This window comes from Gorilla gorilla, chromosome 2 (genome assembly GCF_029281585.2).
Source record: "Gorilla gorilla gorilla isolate KB3781 chromosome 2, NHGRI_mGorGor1-v2.1_pri, whole genome shotgun sequence".
NCBI lineage: Eukaryota > Metazoa > Chordata > Mammalia > Primates > Hominidae > Gorilla > Gorilla gorilla.
Genome location: NC_086017.1, coordinates 57,566,246 through 57,583,944, shown reverse-complemented (window position 1 = coordinate 57,583,944; position 17,699 = coordinate 57,566,246). Strand labels below are relative to the sequence as shown.

The following is a 17,699-nucleotide window of genomic DNA, read 5'->3' as shown; positions in this document are numbered from 1 at the left end:
CTTTTGAACTGACCTCTGAATGGTGACTAAAAGGAAGCCAATACTTGTCATCATACTAGATGTCATTTGGTTTCATAGTTTACTGGTCAGTATAGTGATATTCACAGTGTTTTATTTTGGTAAAAATTTTGTGCCTATTTTATGATTTTGTTGGAGTAGGTTGTCTGATTTATGTCAGTGAGTTCTTGTTGATAAAGAGGCTCCTTGAGCAAAGAGATGTGAAGAAATAAGAGAGTAAGCTATATGGATATCTGGACAGTGAGGGAGCAATCTGTGTAGAGTGTATGCAGGCTTAGTAGGGCATGTTGGAATAATGTTATCAAAGCCTGTGAGGCTCAAATATAACATGAGTAAGGACAGAAGAGCAGGAAATGGGGTCAGAGTCTCTGTCAGATAATTAGATCTTGAAGCCATGGCAAGCCATCGTTAGGTTTTTTACTTCCACTCTGATAGGGTGAGGGCTGTTGGAAGTGTTGAATCAGTGGAGTGATGTGGACTGACTTAGTTTTCAAAAAGATCACAATGGTTGCTATGTGAAAAATTAACTCTTGAGAGACCAAGAGACCAATGGCAGAAGCAGGAAAACCAGTGAGCAGAGTGGAGGGGTAAGAATTAGATAGATTCTAGACATACTTTTGAAGTTAGAGCTGGTCACATTTGCAGTTGGTTTGATTACAGGATGTGCTTGAGAATGGAATCAAGGCTGTTTCCAAGGATTTTGGCCTGAACAGCAGGAAGGATAAAGTTGTCATTACTGAAATGGAAATGATTGGCTAGAGTACATCGCTGGGGCCAGGGTAGCATTGCAAGTTGAGCTTTGAGTGTTAGGTTTGGAATGCTTGTTAGACGTTCTACACAAGGAGATGTGGAGTTGGCTGTTGGATTTATGAGTTCAGAATACATGGGAGAGTGCTGATATAAAATTTGAAGTCATCAGCGTATATTTGGAGTTATAGGAATAAATGAAATTAGCAAGGGAGAAGGATTTTTCCAAAAACTGAACCCAGGAACTTTTGGAGGTTGAAGACATTTGGGACTAAGACCAGAAACTGACATGGAAACTGAAGAGAGGCTGGTGAATATAAGGACTATCAGGTGATAGTACTTTCTTGGTGGCCAAGTGAGGGAAATGCTTTGAGGAAAGAGGAAGCAGCTGTTTAAAATTTTTTGATCTTAGTCTTGAACTTCAGGTTTAGCAATATATACGTTACTGGTGACCTCTACAGAGGAGCTTTCTTGGCAGAATAGTAAGGACAAAAGTGTCTGATAAGTTTCTATTAATAGATTTTAGTAGTATTTCTTTTAGTTTTTTGTTTTGTTTTGTTTTGTTTCGAGATAGGGTATCACTCTGTTGCCTAGACTGAAGTGCAGTGGCGTGATCTCAGTTCACTGCAACCTCTGCCTCCTGGGTTCAAACGATTCTTCCACCTCAGCTTCCTGGGTAATGGGGACTACAATCACATCCCACCATGCCCGGCTAATTTTTGTATTTTTTGGTAGAGACGCGGTTTCACCATGTTGACCAGGCTGGGATTTTAGTAGTATTTCTAAAACATGTTCTTATTATTTGTAAAAGTCTCTCTAATGAATTACCTTTGACTCTAATTTGTTTTTCTCATTTTGATTCCTTTATAGCTATGATACTTGGGTCCATAGTAATGATGTTGATGCTGAAATTGAAGATCCACCAATTCCAGAAAAACCATGGAAGGTAAATGATTTAACAAAAAAAATCTTATAATAATCTTTTTTAAATTTTTTTTGAGATGGCGTCTCACTCTGTCGCCCAGGCTAGAGTGGAGTGGTGCGATCTTGGCTTACTGCGACCTCCGCCTCCTGGGTTCAAGTGATTCATTTGCATTAGCCTCCCAGGTAGCTGGGACTATAGGCACACGCCACCACGTTAGGCTAATTTTTGTATTTTTAGTAGAGACGGAGTTTTACTGGGTTGGTCAGGCTGGCCTCAGCCTCCCGACCTCGGGTGATTGGCCTGCCTCAGCCTCCCAAAGTGCTGGGATTACAGGTGTAAGCCATCGTGCCTGGCCAAAAAAATTCTTACAATAATCTAATAGCTCTTCTCAGCTGTTTTCTACAGCAGTCTCTCTAAGGAGATACAGAATGTTGGTTTCCCTTTCCTGTCATCCATTTACAAGATACGTACGGCCATGAAGACTTTATTATCTAGGTCTTAGATGAAATGTCTGCAGTGCTTGATGTTTGAGGAGAATCCAAAGGCAGGTCAGATTGTGGTTTGTGAGAGAGGAGTGTGAGGAGTAGAGTTGAACATCACTGATGATGTCATTTGGGAAGCTTGGAAGCAATGCCTGTGTGACTTTTAGAATTATACAGACTTACTTTATTAATCATTTCTACCATAATGTAATAAGAGTCCATACATTGACTTTTAATCAACTTTTGATGTGGAAATAAAGTTTATGGGGCATGGTGGCTCACACCTGTAATAACAACACTTTGGGAGGCTAAGGCAGGAGGATTGCTTGACCAGCCTGAGCTACCAAAAAAAAAAATTATCTGAGCATAATGTCAAGTGCCCTATAGTCCTAGCTACATACTTGGAAGGCTGAGGCAGGAGGATTGCTTGAGCTGAGGAGGTTGATGCTGCAGTGAGCCATGACTGCAACCACTTCACTCCAGCCTTTGTAACAAGTTAAGACCCTGTCTCAAAACAAAAAAATTAATTTTACAAGTTGCAAGAGTAGTACAAAACAAAGCACTACTTGGTACCCTTCTTCCAGATTTATCTTTTATTAATTAATTAATTTATTTATTTATTTTGAGACGGAGTCTGGCTCTGTCGCCCAGGCTGGAGTGCAGTGGCGCGATTTTGGCTCACGACAAGCTCCACCTCCCGGGTTCACGCCATTCTACCTCAGCCTTCTGAGTAACTGGGATTACAGGCGCCCGCCACCACGCCCGGCTAATTTTTCTTTTCTTTTTTTTTTTAGTAGAGATGGGGTTTCACTGTGTTAGCCAGGATGGTCTCAATCTCCTGACCTTGTGATCTGCCCGCCTGGACCTCCCAAAGTGTTGGGATTACAAGCGTGAGCCACCGCACCTGGCCCAGATTTTTCTGTTTTTAACTATTTTTGGAAATTAAATGTTGAAATTATACTATCATCTAATAGTAAAGGAGTAAGCCATATGACTCATGAGCCATGTAGTGTTGTGAAGTACTACTGAAGGATTTTTAGACATCTATTTCCCTGTAGATTATAGTATCAGAACTGGGAATGATTACTTAACTATGGTATCACATTATTAGGAAGGAAACTAGGCTCCAGAAGTTAAGTAGTTTTACCCAAGGACACATGGACTTTTGTATTATTTTGACATGAAGGTATTTTTTATGAGAGAGATAATAAAGCATAGGACTTGAGAGCTCAGGGAGAACTTAGTGCAAATCCAAGCTTTGCCTCTCATTAGGAGTGTAAATAGTCAGCTTACTAAAACTGTTTGCCCCAGTTTTCTGATTTGGAAAGCCAGAGAGTATAATACCTGCATTATTTCACTGTGCTTAGGAGAGTTAAATGAGATTATACGCGTAAGATGTTCAGCATAGTGCCTGACACAAACAGTTGTTAGCTGTCACATACTCTTCTAACATTCTTTCTCAGGAGATTTCTTTCAAGGATTTCTCAGTAGTTAAAGGATTATCAGTGTGAAAATTCAGCTCTTTTAAAAAAAAAAAAGGAAGCAATGTATACACATGTTTCTCACACTTTGGAAAACACTATTTTGACATTTATTTTCTAAACTATCAGTTAATTAACCCTTTTATTTAGCACAGTCCTATTTTTTTTTCTAACTAGCTTAAGCCTCTATTTATATACTCTATTTATTTATTTATTTAATTATTTATTTATTTTGAAACGGAACTTCATTCTTGTTGCCCAGGCTGGAGTGCAATGGCGTGATCTTGGCTCACCGCAACCTCCGCCTCCTGGGTTCAAGTGATTCTCCTGCCTCAGCCTCCCGAGTAGCTGGGATTACAGGCATGCGCCACCACCCTAACTAATTTTTGTATTTTTAGTAGAAACGGGGTTTCTCCTTGTTGGTCAGGCTGGTCTTGAACTCCTGACCTCGGGTGATCTGCCCGCCTCAGCCTCCCAAAGTGCTGGGATTACAGGCATGAGCCACCACGCCCGGCCTATACACTCTATTTATACTGCTCTATTTATACTGCTCTGTTTATACACTCTTCCCATAATTTGTCCATTTAGGAGTCTTTTCAGGTTACATTATTGGAGGCTTTATTTGTCTTGGACAGGCTGTTAATTTGGTGTTTGTGTATATTACTGTGTAACTATAGTTTTCAAGGGAGAGGAGGCGTGTAGTCAGATGGGTATCATTCTTAACTCAAGGTACTTGAAAGGCATATCCCAAATAACCAGTTTAGTAGCTCTTTGAAAACAGGGAGTTTAGATTGACAAATTACTAGGAAGTTCATATTGTTTTCTAGTCATTGCCACAGTGTATCTTGTTTTTACAGTGTTCTAGAAAGGCTTCATAATTGTAATCTGTTCTTGACTGAACATGTTCATTTCAACCAACACTACTCCAACTCAAACCTCCACCATGACTTGAGTTTTTCTGTACAAGGAAGAATTTTCTAGTGTCAAATTCCAGTTGTGCCCCCATTGAGAAATACTGTTGGATAATATGGAATGTTATATGGGTTATGCCTGTGGTTTAAGTATCTATCTATATGTATATATACATCTACATTTGTACAACGTCCACACAACCTTTCATTTTATTCTTACTCAGAAGCATGAAATTAAACAAGGGAGGTGGCCATATAAAGGACTAGGAAGAACCCACCATCTGACTGTCACTTTTCCATTCCTACCTCAGCCTTGGCTATCCCTGAAAGATCTCTATAGAGCACCATGTGTACATGATGGGGCAGGTGATCGGCCTCTGCGAATGTGCTGTGTCATCAACACTTAAGTGTTGTTGATAAACCCAAAGACATCCTTCGTGCCTAAAGCAATGACTGATTTTGGCTCTGTGCTGTTGAATGTTTTTATCAGTGATTTTCATGAACATAAGGATGAAATGATTAAGCAAAACAAATTTGAGGGACCTTGCTATCAAAATCTGGGTCTAGTATAAATTATTGATGCTTTCTTGTTCTCTTTAATATGGAATATTAAAATCTGGGTCTAGTATAAATTATTGATGCTTTCTTGTTCTCTTTAATATGGAATAAAAATTGAGATGATTAAATTACAACTCATATCATTAGTAGTATTACATTATTAGTGTTTTATGCATTTGAGGCTTTGAAAATAAATCAGCTTGTTTCCTTCTCAATACTGTAAAACCTTGAGTGATTTTGTTATTTATGTAGATATTGATGCTTTGATATGGTTTTAGGTTCATGTGAAATGGATTTTGGACACTGATATTTTCAATGAATGGATGAATGAGGAGGATTATGAGGTGGATGAAAATAGGAAGCCTGTGAGTTTTCGTCAGCGGATTTCAACCAAGAATGAAGAGGTATTTTCTTTGGCACGGTTTCTCATCATTAAGTCTGTCTTCTTGGCCTAAATGTTATTAAGTCTTCATCAGTAAGCTGTCATATACAAACCACTTTAGGAACTTTCACATCTACCTGATGGCTGATGTGCCCTCAGGTGAAAATTCCAAAGTGGCTGTAACAGCCATCTCAGAAGCAATAACCTCCCAAAAAGTGGTATGAAAATCTTAAAAGTTTTTTAAGATTTAAAGTGGCCCATGCAGAAGGGTAGTGGTATAGCTGATTTTGCCCACTAGATCTGAAGTGTAATATCACAGCAGAATTTAATGTAGCTGTTGGTTTTCCTATGCAAAACTCATTTTGTTTAGTATGTATATATATTTTTTGAGACAGAGTCTTGCTCTGTAGCCCAGGCTGGAGTACAGTGGCACAATCTCGGCTCACTGCAACCTCTGCCTCTTGGGTTGAAGCGATTCTCCTGCCTCAAGCCTCCCGAGTAGCTGGGATTATAGGCGCTTGCCACCATACCTGGCTAATTTTTGCATTTTTAGTAGAGACAGGGTTTCTCCATGTTGGCCAGGTTGGTCTCGAACTCCTGACCTCAGGTGATCAGCCTGCCTTGGCCTCTCAAAGTGCTGGGATTACAGGCATGAGCCGCCACACCCAACCTGTTTAATATTCTTAAATAACTGTTAATCCACAGATGGTAGTTAGTGTAAAGTATAGGCCTTAAACATCTTAACAGTTATAGTTCAGTCCACTTTTCTGAGGGTGGAGGACTTGACATTTTATATCATTTAATCTTTTAAGAGGTTCAATTGCTTAGATATTTACCCATGATTCCTTGTAAGGCACAACTTGTGGAAGGCACAACTTGTGTGGTAGGTGTCACTAGAAGACGACTTGACACTGAGAAGAAGGTGTGTTAGTATTGGGTTTGTGATAGCTTTTAGAGACTTCTGGTTCCTTTTCCTGGGGTGTTGTTTTACTTTTATTTTTTATTTATTTATTTATTTTTTGAGACAGATTCTCACTCTGTTGCCCAGGCTGGAGTGCAGTGGCGCGATCTCGGCTCACTGCAACCTCCACCTGCTGGGTTCAAGCTATCCTCCTGCCTCAGCCTCCCAAGTAGTTGGGACTACAGGCACGTGCCACCACATCTGGCTAATTTTTGTATTTTTAGTAGAAATGGGATTTCACCATGTTGGCCAGGCTGGTCTTGAACTCTTAACCTCAGGTGATCTGACTGCCTCGACCTCCCAAAGTGCTGGGATTACAGGCATGAGCCACCGCGCCTGGCCTGTTTTACTTTATTGAAAAATCTTAGAGATGGATATTCTTTGAACCACTGACATGCAGAGTACAGTACTTTCATACCTATTTCAGTGCTGTGACTTTACTATGAAAACCTTACTGTTTTTCACATTAATTTTTTTCCCCCTTGACAAGGGGTCTCGTTCTATTGCACAGGCTGGAGTGCAGTGGAATGATTTTGGCTGAATGCAATGTCTGCCTCCTGGGTTCAAGTAATTCTCCTGCCTCAGCTTCCCAAGTACCTGGGATTACAGGCACGTGCCACCACACCTGGCTAATTTTTTTATTTTCAGTAGAGATGGGGTTTCACTATGTTGGCCAGGCTGATCTTGAACTTCTGACCTCAGTTGATCCACCCGCCTTGGCTTCCCAAAATGCTGGGATTACAGGTATGAGCCACCATGCCTTGCCAATTTTTAGGAAAAATATTAGGAAACAAAAATATTAAATGACTGGGCCCAGTGGCTCACACCTGTAATCCCAGCACTTTCGGAGGCCAAGGTGGGAGGATAGTTTGAGCCCAGAAATTTGAGACCAGCCTGGGCAATGTAGCAAGACCTCGTCTCTTCAACTGATAAAAAATTTAGAGAAAAAAAAGAAAAGAAAAATGTTTTACAGTTGAGTCTTTGTCATACCTTTTTACTTGCAGTTGGTTGTTGTTTGTTTTGGAATTGGACTATTCAAAATTTTTTTTTCCACCACTGTCTTATGGTGCTGAGGACTCTTCATATTCTCTTATTTTAACCTTTCCAGAAGATATACTTACATATTTGCTTTCCCTGAATATATTTTAATCCAAGGCTTTTTTGTCATTAGGAATATTCCAATTTCTACATTACATTATTTAACTGGCCAGTTCATACACATTTCTGTTCAGATTTAGTTTGTTTGTTTATTCATTTATTTTTAGGAGGTTATATAGAAATGGATTTTTTTAAAAAAATTAAGGGTTGGGCATGGTGGCTCAAGCCTGTAATTCCAGTACTTTGGGAGGCCAGGGTAGGTGGAGTGCTTGAGCCCAGGAGTCCGAGACTAGCCTGGGCAACATGGCAATACGCTGTCTCTGCAAGAAATACAAAAATTAGCTGGGCATGGTGGTGCGCAACTGTAGTCCCAGCTGCATGGGAAGCTGAGGTGAGGGGGATCAATTCAGCCCAGGAGGTTAAGGCTGCAGTGATCCGTAATCACTCGAACTCAGGTAGTGGAGGTTGCAGTGAGCTGAGATCGCGCCACTGCACTCCAGCCTGGGTGTCAGAGTGAGACCCTGTCTCAAAAAAAAAAGAAAAAAAAGAAAAAAATTCAACTTCAGATTTACTGTATCATTCAAAGGTGTATATCCTTTAGATTTTTTTCAAACTGCTGCTATTACATACTCATAAGGTGTTTAAGCTTCTCAGTTTGATGCTATGGAGCTTCTGAATGGAAATACAGTTGTAAGGAATAGGATGGCAACAGAGAAAATTAATGTTTAATTCATGGATTTTTTCATTTTAGCACGAGACAGAATCTCATTCTATTGCCTAGGCTGAAGTGCGGTGTTGCCATCATAGCACATTGTCACCTTGACCTGAGCACAAGCTATCCTCCCGGCTCAGTATTCTGAGTAATTCGGGCCACAGACGCACACCCCTACATCCAGCTAACTTCTTTTTGTTTGTTTTTGTAGAGACAAGGTCTTACTATGTTTCCCAGGCTGGTCTTGAACTTCTGGGCTCAAGCATTCCCCCTGCCTCGGCCTCCCAAAGTGCTGGGATTACAGGTGTGAGCCACCATGACCAGCCTAATTGATGTTTTAATTTTAGATTATTTACTTATGCCTCTGATGCTTTTACCTAATCTAGTACTGATCATTTAGGTGTTTTTTTCTTTATGATAGTCTATTTTATTAAATTGGTAGTTACTGTATGCAGGCTTACTTTTGTTTGTTGATCTCAATGTCTTGCAACTTTCCTGAACTTGTTCATTAGGTCTGGAAGCTTTTTTTATGTATAAAATTGTATCATCTGCAAGCCGGGATAGTTTTTACTTATAAAGGTTGACTTTTTTTTTTTTTCCTTCTTTGAGACGGAGTCTTACTCTGTCACCTAGGCTGGAGTGCAGTGACATGATCATGATTCAGTGCAACCTTTGCCTACCGGGTTCAAGCAGTTCTCATGTCTCAGCCTCCTGAGTAGCTGGGAGTACAAGCATGCTCCACCATACCCAGCTAATTTTTTGTATTTTTAGTAGAGATGGGCTTTCCCTGTGTTGGAGAGGTTGGTCTTGAACTCCTTGCCTCAAGTGATCTTCCCGCCTCGGCTTCCCAAAGTGCTGAGATTACAGGCATGAGCCCTGGCACCCGGCCTAGACATTGACTTTTAAATCATGTTGCCATCTTGCTTAACATTTCTTATGACATAAAGTTATCTTCTGTTTATTTTAGAGATTAAGAAAAATTCCTATAATGCTACATTTTCACAGGATCGTTTGGCCTGTCTTTGTATTTTGTCAGTTTAGTAGAGTGTATTTCACATTTTTCCAGTAGTTATTGAAATACATTTCTCACCTCAAAACAGAATGTGAACAGTAGCAGTTTTTAGTTGTGCAGGGTTTCAGCATGTCTGTTATAGCATAGTTTGAATAACTGATAGCCGATATTTCCATTGATGATATATATCACCTGAAAGGTCAGGGAAAGTTTCTTGATTACTGGTGTTCCTGGATGATTAATGATATTCTTTTTATTTGCTCTGAACTAAGGATATGCTGTTGTCTTTGTGTGTGGAGATTCACCTTTTGCCAAGGATTTGTAGAAACTGAGGAGCAAAGATACCTGATATTTATTTCCATTTACTTCTTCCTAGCCAGTCAGAAGTCCAGAAAGAAGAGATAGAAAAGCATCAGCTAATGCTCGAAAGAGGAAACATTCGCCTTCGCCTCCCCCTCCGACACCAACAGAATCACGGAAGAAGAGTGGGAAGAAAGGGTAAGAACTATTACATGATTCAAAGGGCATTAAAACAGGCCGGACGCGGTGGCTTACACTTATAATCCCAGCACTTTGGGAGGCTGAGGTGGGCAGATCAGCTGAGGTCAGGAGTTCAAATCCAGCCTGGCCAACATGGTGAAACCTCGTCTCTACTAAAAATATAAAAATTAGCTGGGCACGGTGGTGCGCGCCTGTCATCCCAGCTACTTGGGAGGCTGAGGCTGGAGAATCACTTGGATTTTTTTTTTTTTTGTATCTAAGTATGTATTGAGAAGCATGACTGGTAAGAAGTTGAAGAGATTATATTCACCATGTTTAGTGTCTCCTTTTCTGATTTTACCACTTGTCCCATTTGTGATCAAATAAGCTCATAGAAGAGATGAGTATGTGGCTGCTTGATGTTCTGCAAAGCATGGCAGTACAACGCCTGGTTCAGGGCTACACTTTTGTACTTAGTGAGCTTTGGTTGAATGAGGATTACGATTTCTACTGAATAGATTGTTTTGAGGGTTAAATGAGACTTTAAAGCCTTTGCACATTGCCTGCCTTTAAATACACACTTAATAAATGGTAAATAGTACTTAATAATTAATTGGTATATATTAAGATACATAATTTCTGGTTTGCCTAGCTTAAAATATTTTCATTATAATTTTTATTGTTTAGACTTAGCAAGACAATTACGGTTTGTAAATTGATTATTTTCATGTGATAGTCAACTTTTTGGATGTTGATTGAAGTGTAAAGATACAATTGACATCTCTCCTGCAGCTTCCTTATATAGACTTTCCTCTCTACCCTAGTTGGCATTTCTGTTCCCAGAACATGCCTTGAATCGTATTATTTCCTGAAGGGTAGTTATGACAACACTCTTACTAATAGAAGTCTTTAGGGACATTTAAAAACCTCTTAGTTTCATATATTATTAAGCAAGTTACACTCATCAAAAAACCTTTAAAAACTTAGTTTTTGAGCCCACACATATTATGACATGAAAATTGAAATTATAAAAATAGATTTTTCGTTAGCTGTTTATGGGGTAACTATTTTTTACAGTTCCTTTTTTTTTTTTTTTTTTTTTTTTTTCCTGAGACGGAGTCTCGCTCTGTTGCCAGGCTGGAGTGCAGTGGCACAATCTCAGCTCACTGCAACCTCTGCCTCCCATGTTCAAGCGATTGTCCTGCCTCAGCCTCCCTAGTGGCTGGGACTACAGGCTCGTGCCACCATGCCCAGCTAATTTTTTTTGTATTTTTAGTAGAGACGGGGTTTCACCACGTTGGTCAGGATGGTCTCAATCTCCTGACCTCGTGATCCACCTGCCTCGGCCTCCCAAAGTGCTGGGATTACAGGCGTGAGCCACTGTGCCTGGCATACATTCCTTTTATATATGTTTAACATTTCATCTTTTTTTTTTTTTGAGACAGGGTCATGAGCCACCGTGCCTGGCCTACATTCTTTTTATATATATTTAACATTTCATCTTTTTTTTGAGACAGGGTCTTGCTCTGTTGCCCAGACTGGAGCACAGTGGTGCAATCTTGGCCCATTGCAGCCTCCATCTCCTGGGCTCAGGCGATTCTCCTACCTCAGCCTCTGGAGTAGCTGAGACTACAGGTGCGCAATACCACACCCAGCTAATTTTTGTATTTTTTGTAGAGATAGTGTCTTGTCTTGTTACCCACACTGGTCTCCAACTCCTGGTCTCAAGCAATTCTTCCACCTCGGCCTCCCAAAGTGTTGGGATGATTTGCGTGAGCCACCACACCTGACCTGTTTCTTACATTTCTAATCTGAATATTGTTGTTGCTGTTCAGAGATTTTGGAGCTACATGAGATCTTTGCAGGGAGCGCACTGTCAACTATAATGAGATAAAATGGGGTGCCAGGACACCAGTGGTTATTGAACCAAGATGTGATCTCTAGGAGGCATGAGGCTCACAGTGGTGACATGTACCCTCTACTCTGAATATAACGCATACCAGATTGAGTTCTCTAAAATATATGTATGCATGTACTTTAATGGAATACATTTGCCTTGTAATGACCACGCCTTTTCTCATTTTACATTTCTCCTTAGAGTTATGTTGAAAATATACTTAGAAAATATTTTGAAATCTGTTTTCCCAACTTTTGTTTCATTCATCTGCACTGTATGTTTTCTTCCCCTTTAAGTATTTTATCTCTCTGCTGCCTTTAGGTTTATAGGCTTTTAAAAAATCATCATGCAGCACTTGTCTTTCAAGTTGCCTGCTTGGCCCTCTTCCAAGCGTACTCTCCTTCCTTTTGTTTAAAAAATAAATAAATAAAGGCCGGGTGCGGTGGCTCACGCCTGTAATCCCAGCACTTTGGGAGGCCGAGACGGGCGGATCACGAGGTCAGGAGATCGAGACCATGCTGGCTAACACGGTGAAACCCTGTCTCTACTAAAAATACAAAAAAAAATTAGCTGGGTGTGGTGGCAGGTGCCTGTAGTCCCAGCTACTCAAGAGGCTGAGGCAGTAGAATGGCATGAACCCAGGAGGCGGAGCTTGCAGTGAGCTGAGATCGCGCCACTGCACTCTAGCCTGGGTGACAGAGGAAGACTCTATCTCAAAAACAAAAACAAAACTCATCATGCGATTTTTATTTGGAAAAAAATTTTACTTTATGTATCCTATTCAACCTAAGCCAATATGTCATCCCTCAAAGGGAACTTTGAGCATTCGCTCTGCACTGTAGAACTCAGGCTGGCCCAGCATGCTGTTTCAGATAGCTTTTCCTCCATTTCCACTCTCACTTCACAGTGCAGTTTAGATTGCTACCCAGTACTTCCCAAAGCAAGTGTGTTTTTCTTTTCTTATACCTTTTGGCCATTATTCTACATCCTGAAACATTGTCTTTCTATATTATTTTTGCCAGACAAGATCTTGCTCTTTGGCAGAAAAAAATAAAAAATGATAACAGATAAATTAGGGGTTTAAATTAGTATAATAACATCTGCTGAGGAATAAATGAATAAAAATAATAATTAAAACAAGACAGTGCTTCAGGATGCAGAATAAAGGCTGGAGGGCAGTGGTGCAGTCATGTAACCTTAAAACCCTGAGGTCAAGCCGTCCTCCTCAGTGGCTAGGACTACAGGTGCATGCCACCATGCCCGGCTTAGCATTAAAAACTTTTTGGAGGCCGGGCGTGATGGCCCATGCCTGTAATCCTAGCACTTTGGGAGGCTGAGGTGGGCAGACTGCCTGAGCTCAGGAGTTAGAGACCAGCCTGGGCAGCATGGTGAAACCCCGTCTCTACTAAAAATACAAAAAAAAAATTAGCCGGTGCGTGATTGAGCGCCCTTGTAATCCCAGCTACTGGGGAGGCTGAGGCATGAGAATTGCTTGAACCTGGGAAGGAAAAGATTGCAGTGAGCTGAGATAGTGCCACTTCTCTCCAGCCTGGGCAACAGAGCAAGACTGTCTCCTACCCCCGCCCCCACCAAAACAAAAGAAAAGAAAACAAAACTTTTTGGGCCAGGAGCCAGTGGCTCATGCCTGCAATCCCAGCACTTTGGGAGGCCAAGGTAGGAGGATGGCTTAAGTTTGAGATCACCTGAGGCAACATAGTGAAACCCTGTATCTAGAATAAATTAGAGAAAGAAAAATAGTCTGGGCATGATGGTGTGCACCTATAGTCTCAGCTACTCAGGAGCCTGAGGCAGGAGGATCACTTGAGCTGAGGAGTTCAAGGATGCAGTGACCTGTGATTGCACCACTGCATTCCAGCTTGGACAACAGAGTGAGACCCTGTCTTAAAATTTAAATTTTTTGTTTTTTGGTAGCGATGGGGTCTCGCCCTGTTTCCGAGGCTGGTCTCGAACTCCTGGCCTCGAGCAATTCTTCTGCCTTGCCCTTCCAATGTTCTGGGATTACAGGCATGAGCCACCACACCCAGCCCTTACCTCTTAGTGAATTGTTAAACAATTCTCAAGGTTCAGCTTAACTCTGACCTTCAGTCCTTACAATCTCTCTATGATGTATTTTCTTGGTACTTTTATTCGTTTCTCTGCACTGAAATATAATACTTCTATCGTATTTCTCTCTGTATGAATCATGTTATGTGAGGTAAAGATTTCTGTCCTATATCCCTTGTAATCCCTAAAGGTAAAGAATCATTACTGGGTTTTTTTTTTTTTTTTTTTGAGCCCCCTGACATTTATTAGTTTTAAAATTAATAATGATTTGATTGAATTTTTGGTGCAAGAGCAGTGGAAGATTTTATACAAAAGAATTAGTACTATATTTAGGGATTCTACTTGTAGTTCCTGATATTTGGATGATAAAAGGGCCATTAAAACACAATGGTACGTATCTTCGATCACATATGTGATTGCTTATAATCTTAGAATATATCATATTTCCTTAGCAGTTGTTCTTTTATTACACTAATTTAGGTCCCTTTTGTGATACTGCCCGCAATTGTCTAGTAGGATTTTTTGCCCATTTTTTATGCCTGTTAACTTTTATTTTTGTTTTATTGGCTGGTTAGATGTAATTTGGGGGAAGTTATCTAATTTTTTCTTTTTAATGTTTGCCTTTTTTATTTTTAAAAATTCTTTTAGATGGAGTCTCTCTGTCACCCAGGCAGGAGTGCACTGGCGCCATTTCAGCTCACTCCAACCTCCACCTTCTGGGTTCAAGCGATTCTCCTGCCTCAGCCTGCTGAGCAGATGGGATTACAGGCGCCTGCCACCATGCCCGGCTTATTTTTGTATTTTCAGTAGAGACGGGGATTCGCCATGTTGGTCAGGCTGGTCTCAAACTCCTGACCTTAGTGATCCACCTGCCTCGGCCTCCCAAAGTGCTTGGATTACAGGCATGAACCACCGCGACCGACCTACTGTTTGTCTTTTAAAGTTATCTTGAGCATATATTCTACAAATAATGAAGGTGTACAACCTCAGAAACTGTTTGCTATCAGTAGCTATAATCAGTCTTGTTTATATTTCATATACTTGTATGTTTTAGCCAAGCTAGCCTTTATGGGAAGCGCAGAAGTCAGAAAGAGGAAGATGAGCAAGAAGATCTAACCAAGGATATGGAAGACCCAACACCTGTACCCAATATAGAAGAAGTAGTACTTCCCAAAAATGGTTTGTATTCTTCTGCATGAGAGTGTTAGATTTAATTTAGTCATTCTCAGCAATACCATGGGATGATTCATTGCTTGCTGTGGGCCCACAGTTCTCGACTTCAAGTATGAATAGATTGTCCCTTTTATGGATATCTTTTTAAAATTTTCTTTAATCATTTGAGTAGTTTTACTCTTTGTTTATCGAGAAAACTTACAGCGACCAAAAACATCTTTAATTTAGTAATGTTTTAAAATTAATGGTTTTTAAATTGCAACAGAATCACATTCATATGAAAAAGTAGAATACGTACCTATATATAGTTTAACTTATTGAAATCTCTAGGGAATGCTTTATGTGAATGCAAGTTTGAAGTTCTCCGGTAATGAATTTCTTCTAAGTGTGATGAACCTTAGTTACCAGTTATGTAAATTCTGGCCTAACTTCTATTCAATGTAATTAAATTCAAAGTGGGCTGGTGGTGGCTTATACCTGTAACCCCAGCACTTGGGGAGACCAAAGCAGACAGATCACTTGAGGTCAGGAGTTCAAGACCAGCCTGGCCAATGTGGTGAAACCCCATCTCTACTAAAAATATAGAAATTAGCCAGGCATGGTGGTGCGTGCCTGTAATTCCAGCTACTCCGGAGGCTGAGGCAGAAGAATTCATTTGAAGGAGGTTGCAGGAGGCGGAGGTTGCAGTGAGCTGAGATCATACCACTGCACTCCAGCCTGGGCGACAGAGTGAGACTCAGTCTCAAAAACAAAAACAAAAACAAAAAAACAAAAAAAAAAACCCAAAATGTTCTTTAAATATTGATAAGGTATTTTTTATTGACCATTAAATGTTTGTGTCCTCAGTGAGCCAGTGATCACATTTTCAAAAAATAAGCTCTAGCATACTTCGAAAAGTAAAGACCTATGATAGGCATTTTATGATTTATTAGCCTTCTTCACTCATCTTTGTGGGAGCAGCTTGTAAATAAGAGACTATATATATCAGTTGGTGAATTACAGCTCTCATACTAATCATCCAAGTTTATAGAATTTCACTGAAATCTAGAAAGTAGAGATTTAAAATTTGGGGACTAGAAACTAAGTCATTAAAGTTATTGGTAGGTTTTTTTTTTTTAATATACTTTATTGAAATGAAATAACAGGAGGAATTAGAACCTTTTCTGGTTATTAGAAGATGAATTACAGTTCTTCAAAACAGCCTAAGATGAAGGATTATAGTAAATTATATCTCTTTTTTATTTTACTATTCTGTGAGCATGAAAAATAATGAAAAAGTAGAGGAAAAAAATCTAGGATTTAGATTAAGATGTATATGAAGCATATAACTATCTCTCCTGCCCTAAACTTGTACAGTGACAGACAGAAAAGAGTATTAAAAAAAAGCCTAGGAAAACCAGAACATTATTTTTCATTATTGAGAAATTTGTAAAATATAGGAAGCTATCTGGATCTAAAAGTAAGATGAGTTACTAAAACTCAGGAAGTATACAGTTAAAAATAGGAGAAGACTATATGGTTTATATGGCACTAAACAGAGCAATTGATAAGTCTGTATGATTTATCTGGCACTAAACACAGAGCAATTGATAATTAAGATGGGCACTGGGTATATATATATATATGTATATACATAGATATATACATGTAGGGCAATATACATATGTATATACCTATGTATAGACATATAGAGCAATATACATATGTATAGACATATAGGGCAATATACGTATGTATAAGATGGGCACTGGATGTATATATGTATATACATATGTATATACATACAGGGCAGTTAAGAATACTAGGAGAAGCTAGACTCATCAGCGTTGGTCTGTCTGTATTTTGCACTCAGCTGATGGTGTGTTGTCTGGTTGAAGGCTAAAGCACTAACGCTGAAGGTGACAAAGATGCAAGGAAAATGTCCCAAGCAGTTCTTGAACTCCAGATGGAGGGATTAAAGGATAAAAAAAAAATAAGCAGGAGAATTAGTACTTGTCCTTTTTATTGGTTTTCTGTTTTCTAGTGAATTTATAAATTTAGCATTTGATTTTTCTGAATTTAAGTATAACCAGTTCAAGCCCCTATTCACAGTTGCTTGGATTTTCATTTTCTTAACACTTTTTTTTTGGAGGACAGGCGCTCTTAACTTTTCTTGTGTCCTAAGAAATTTTTTGCCTATATTAGTGTTGCAAATGTGTTTTTCTGTGTTTTCTTGTAGAAAGCTTATGCCTTCTGCTTTTATAGTTAGGTCTGTGACCCAATTTAAAGTTGTTTTTGAGGATGTTATGAATTAAGGGTTGAAGTTAATTTTATTCCCCACATAGGTATTTAGTTGTTTGTATACCATTTGCTGAAAAGACACTACTTCTCACATTGAACTATTTTGCTGCCTTTGTTGAAAATCATCACACATGTCTACATTTAGATTCAGTATTCTATTCTAACCATCTCATTGTACTTAATACCACAGGGCCTGAGTTATTATAGTTTTTTTTTTTTTAGTAAGTATTGAAATTGAGTAAACTCCTTCAACTTTTGTTCACATTTTTCAATATTGTTTTTGCTATTATAGCTCTTAGCTTTTCCATGTAAGTTTTAGCACCAGCATTTAATGTAATTTTTCCTCTTCTGTGTTTTGTATGTTTATTAGAGGTCTTTCACATTTTGTTAAATTTATATCTCATTTTTTTTTGTTACTGACAGTGTAAATTTTTCCACTTATTTTTTCCTAGTATGTGGAAAGAGAATTAATATTCCTTAATTTTTGGCCGTGTATTCTATTGCTTTTTTAAAAATCA

General features: G+C 39.3%; 1 protein-coding gene across 1 annotated transcript in view; it reads left to right on the top strand.

Annotated features, from left to right (window-relative positions):
* SMARCC1 (SWI/SNF related BAF chromatin remodeling complex subunit C1) overlaps positions 1-17,699 on the top strand; it is a 197,583-nt gene that overhangs the window by 66,434 nt on the left and 113,450 nt on the right. The window contains exons 8-11 of the mRNA XM_031009168.3: positions 1,636-1,711; positions 5,401-5,526; positions 9,664-9,785; positions 14,783-14,907. Coding sequence (XP_030865028.1) covers positions 1,636-1,711; positions 5,401-5,526; positions 9,664-9,785; positions 14,783-14,907 — 449 coding nt within the window. The remainder of the gene's footprint in view (positions 1-1,635; positions 1,712-5,400; positions 5,527-9,663; positions 9,786-14,782; positions 14,908-17,699) is intronic.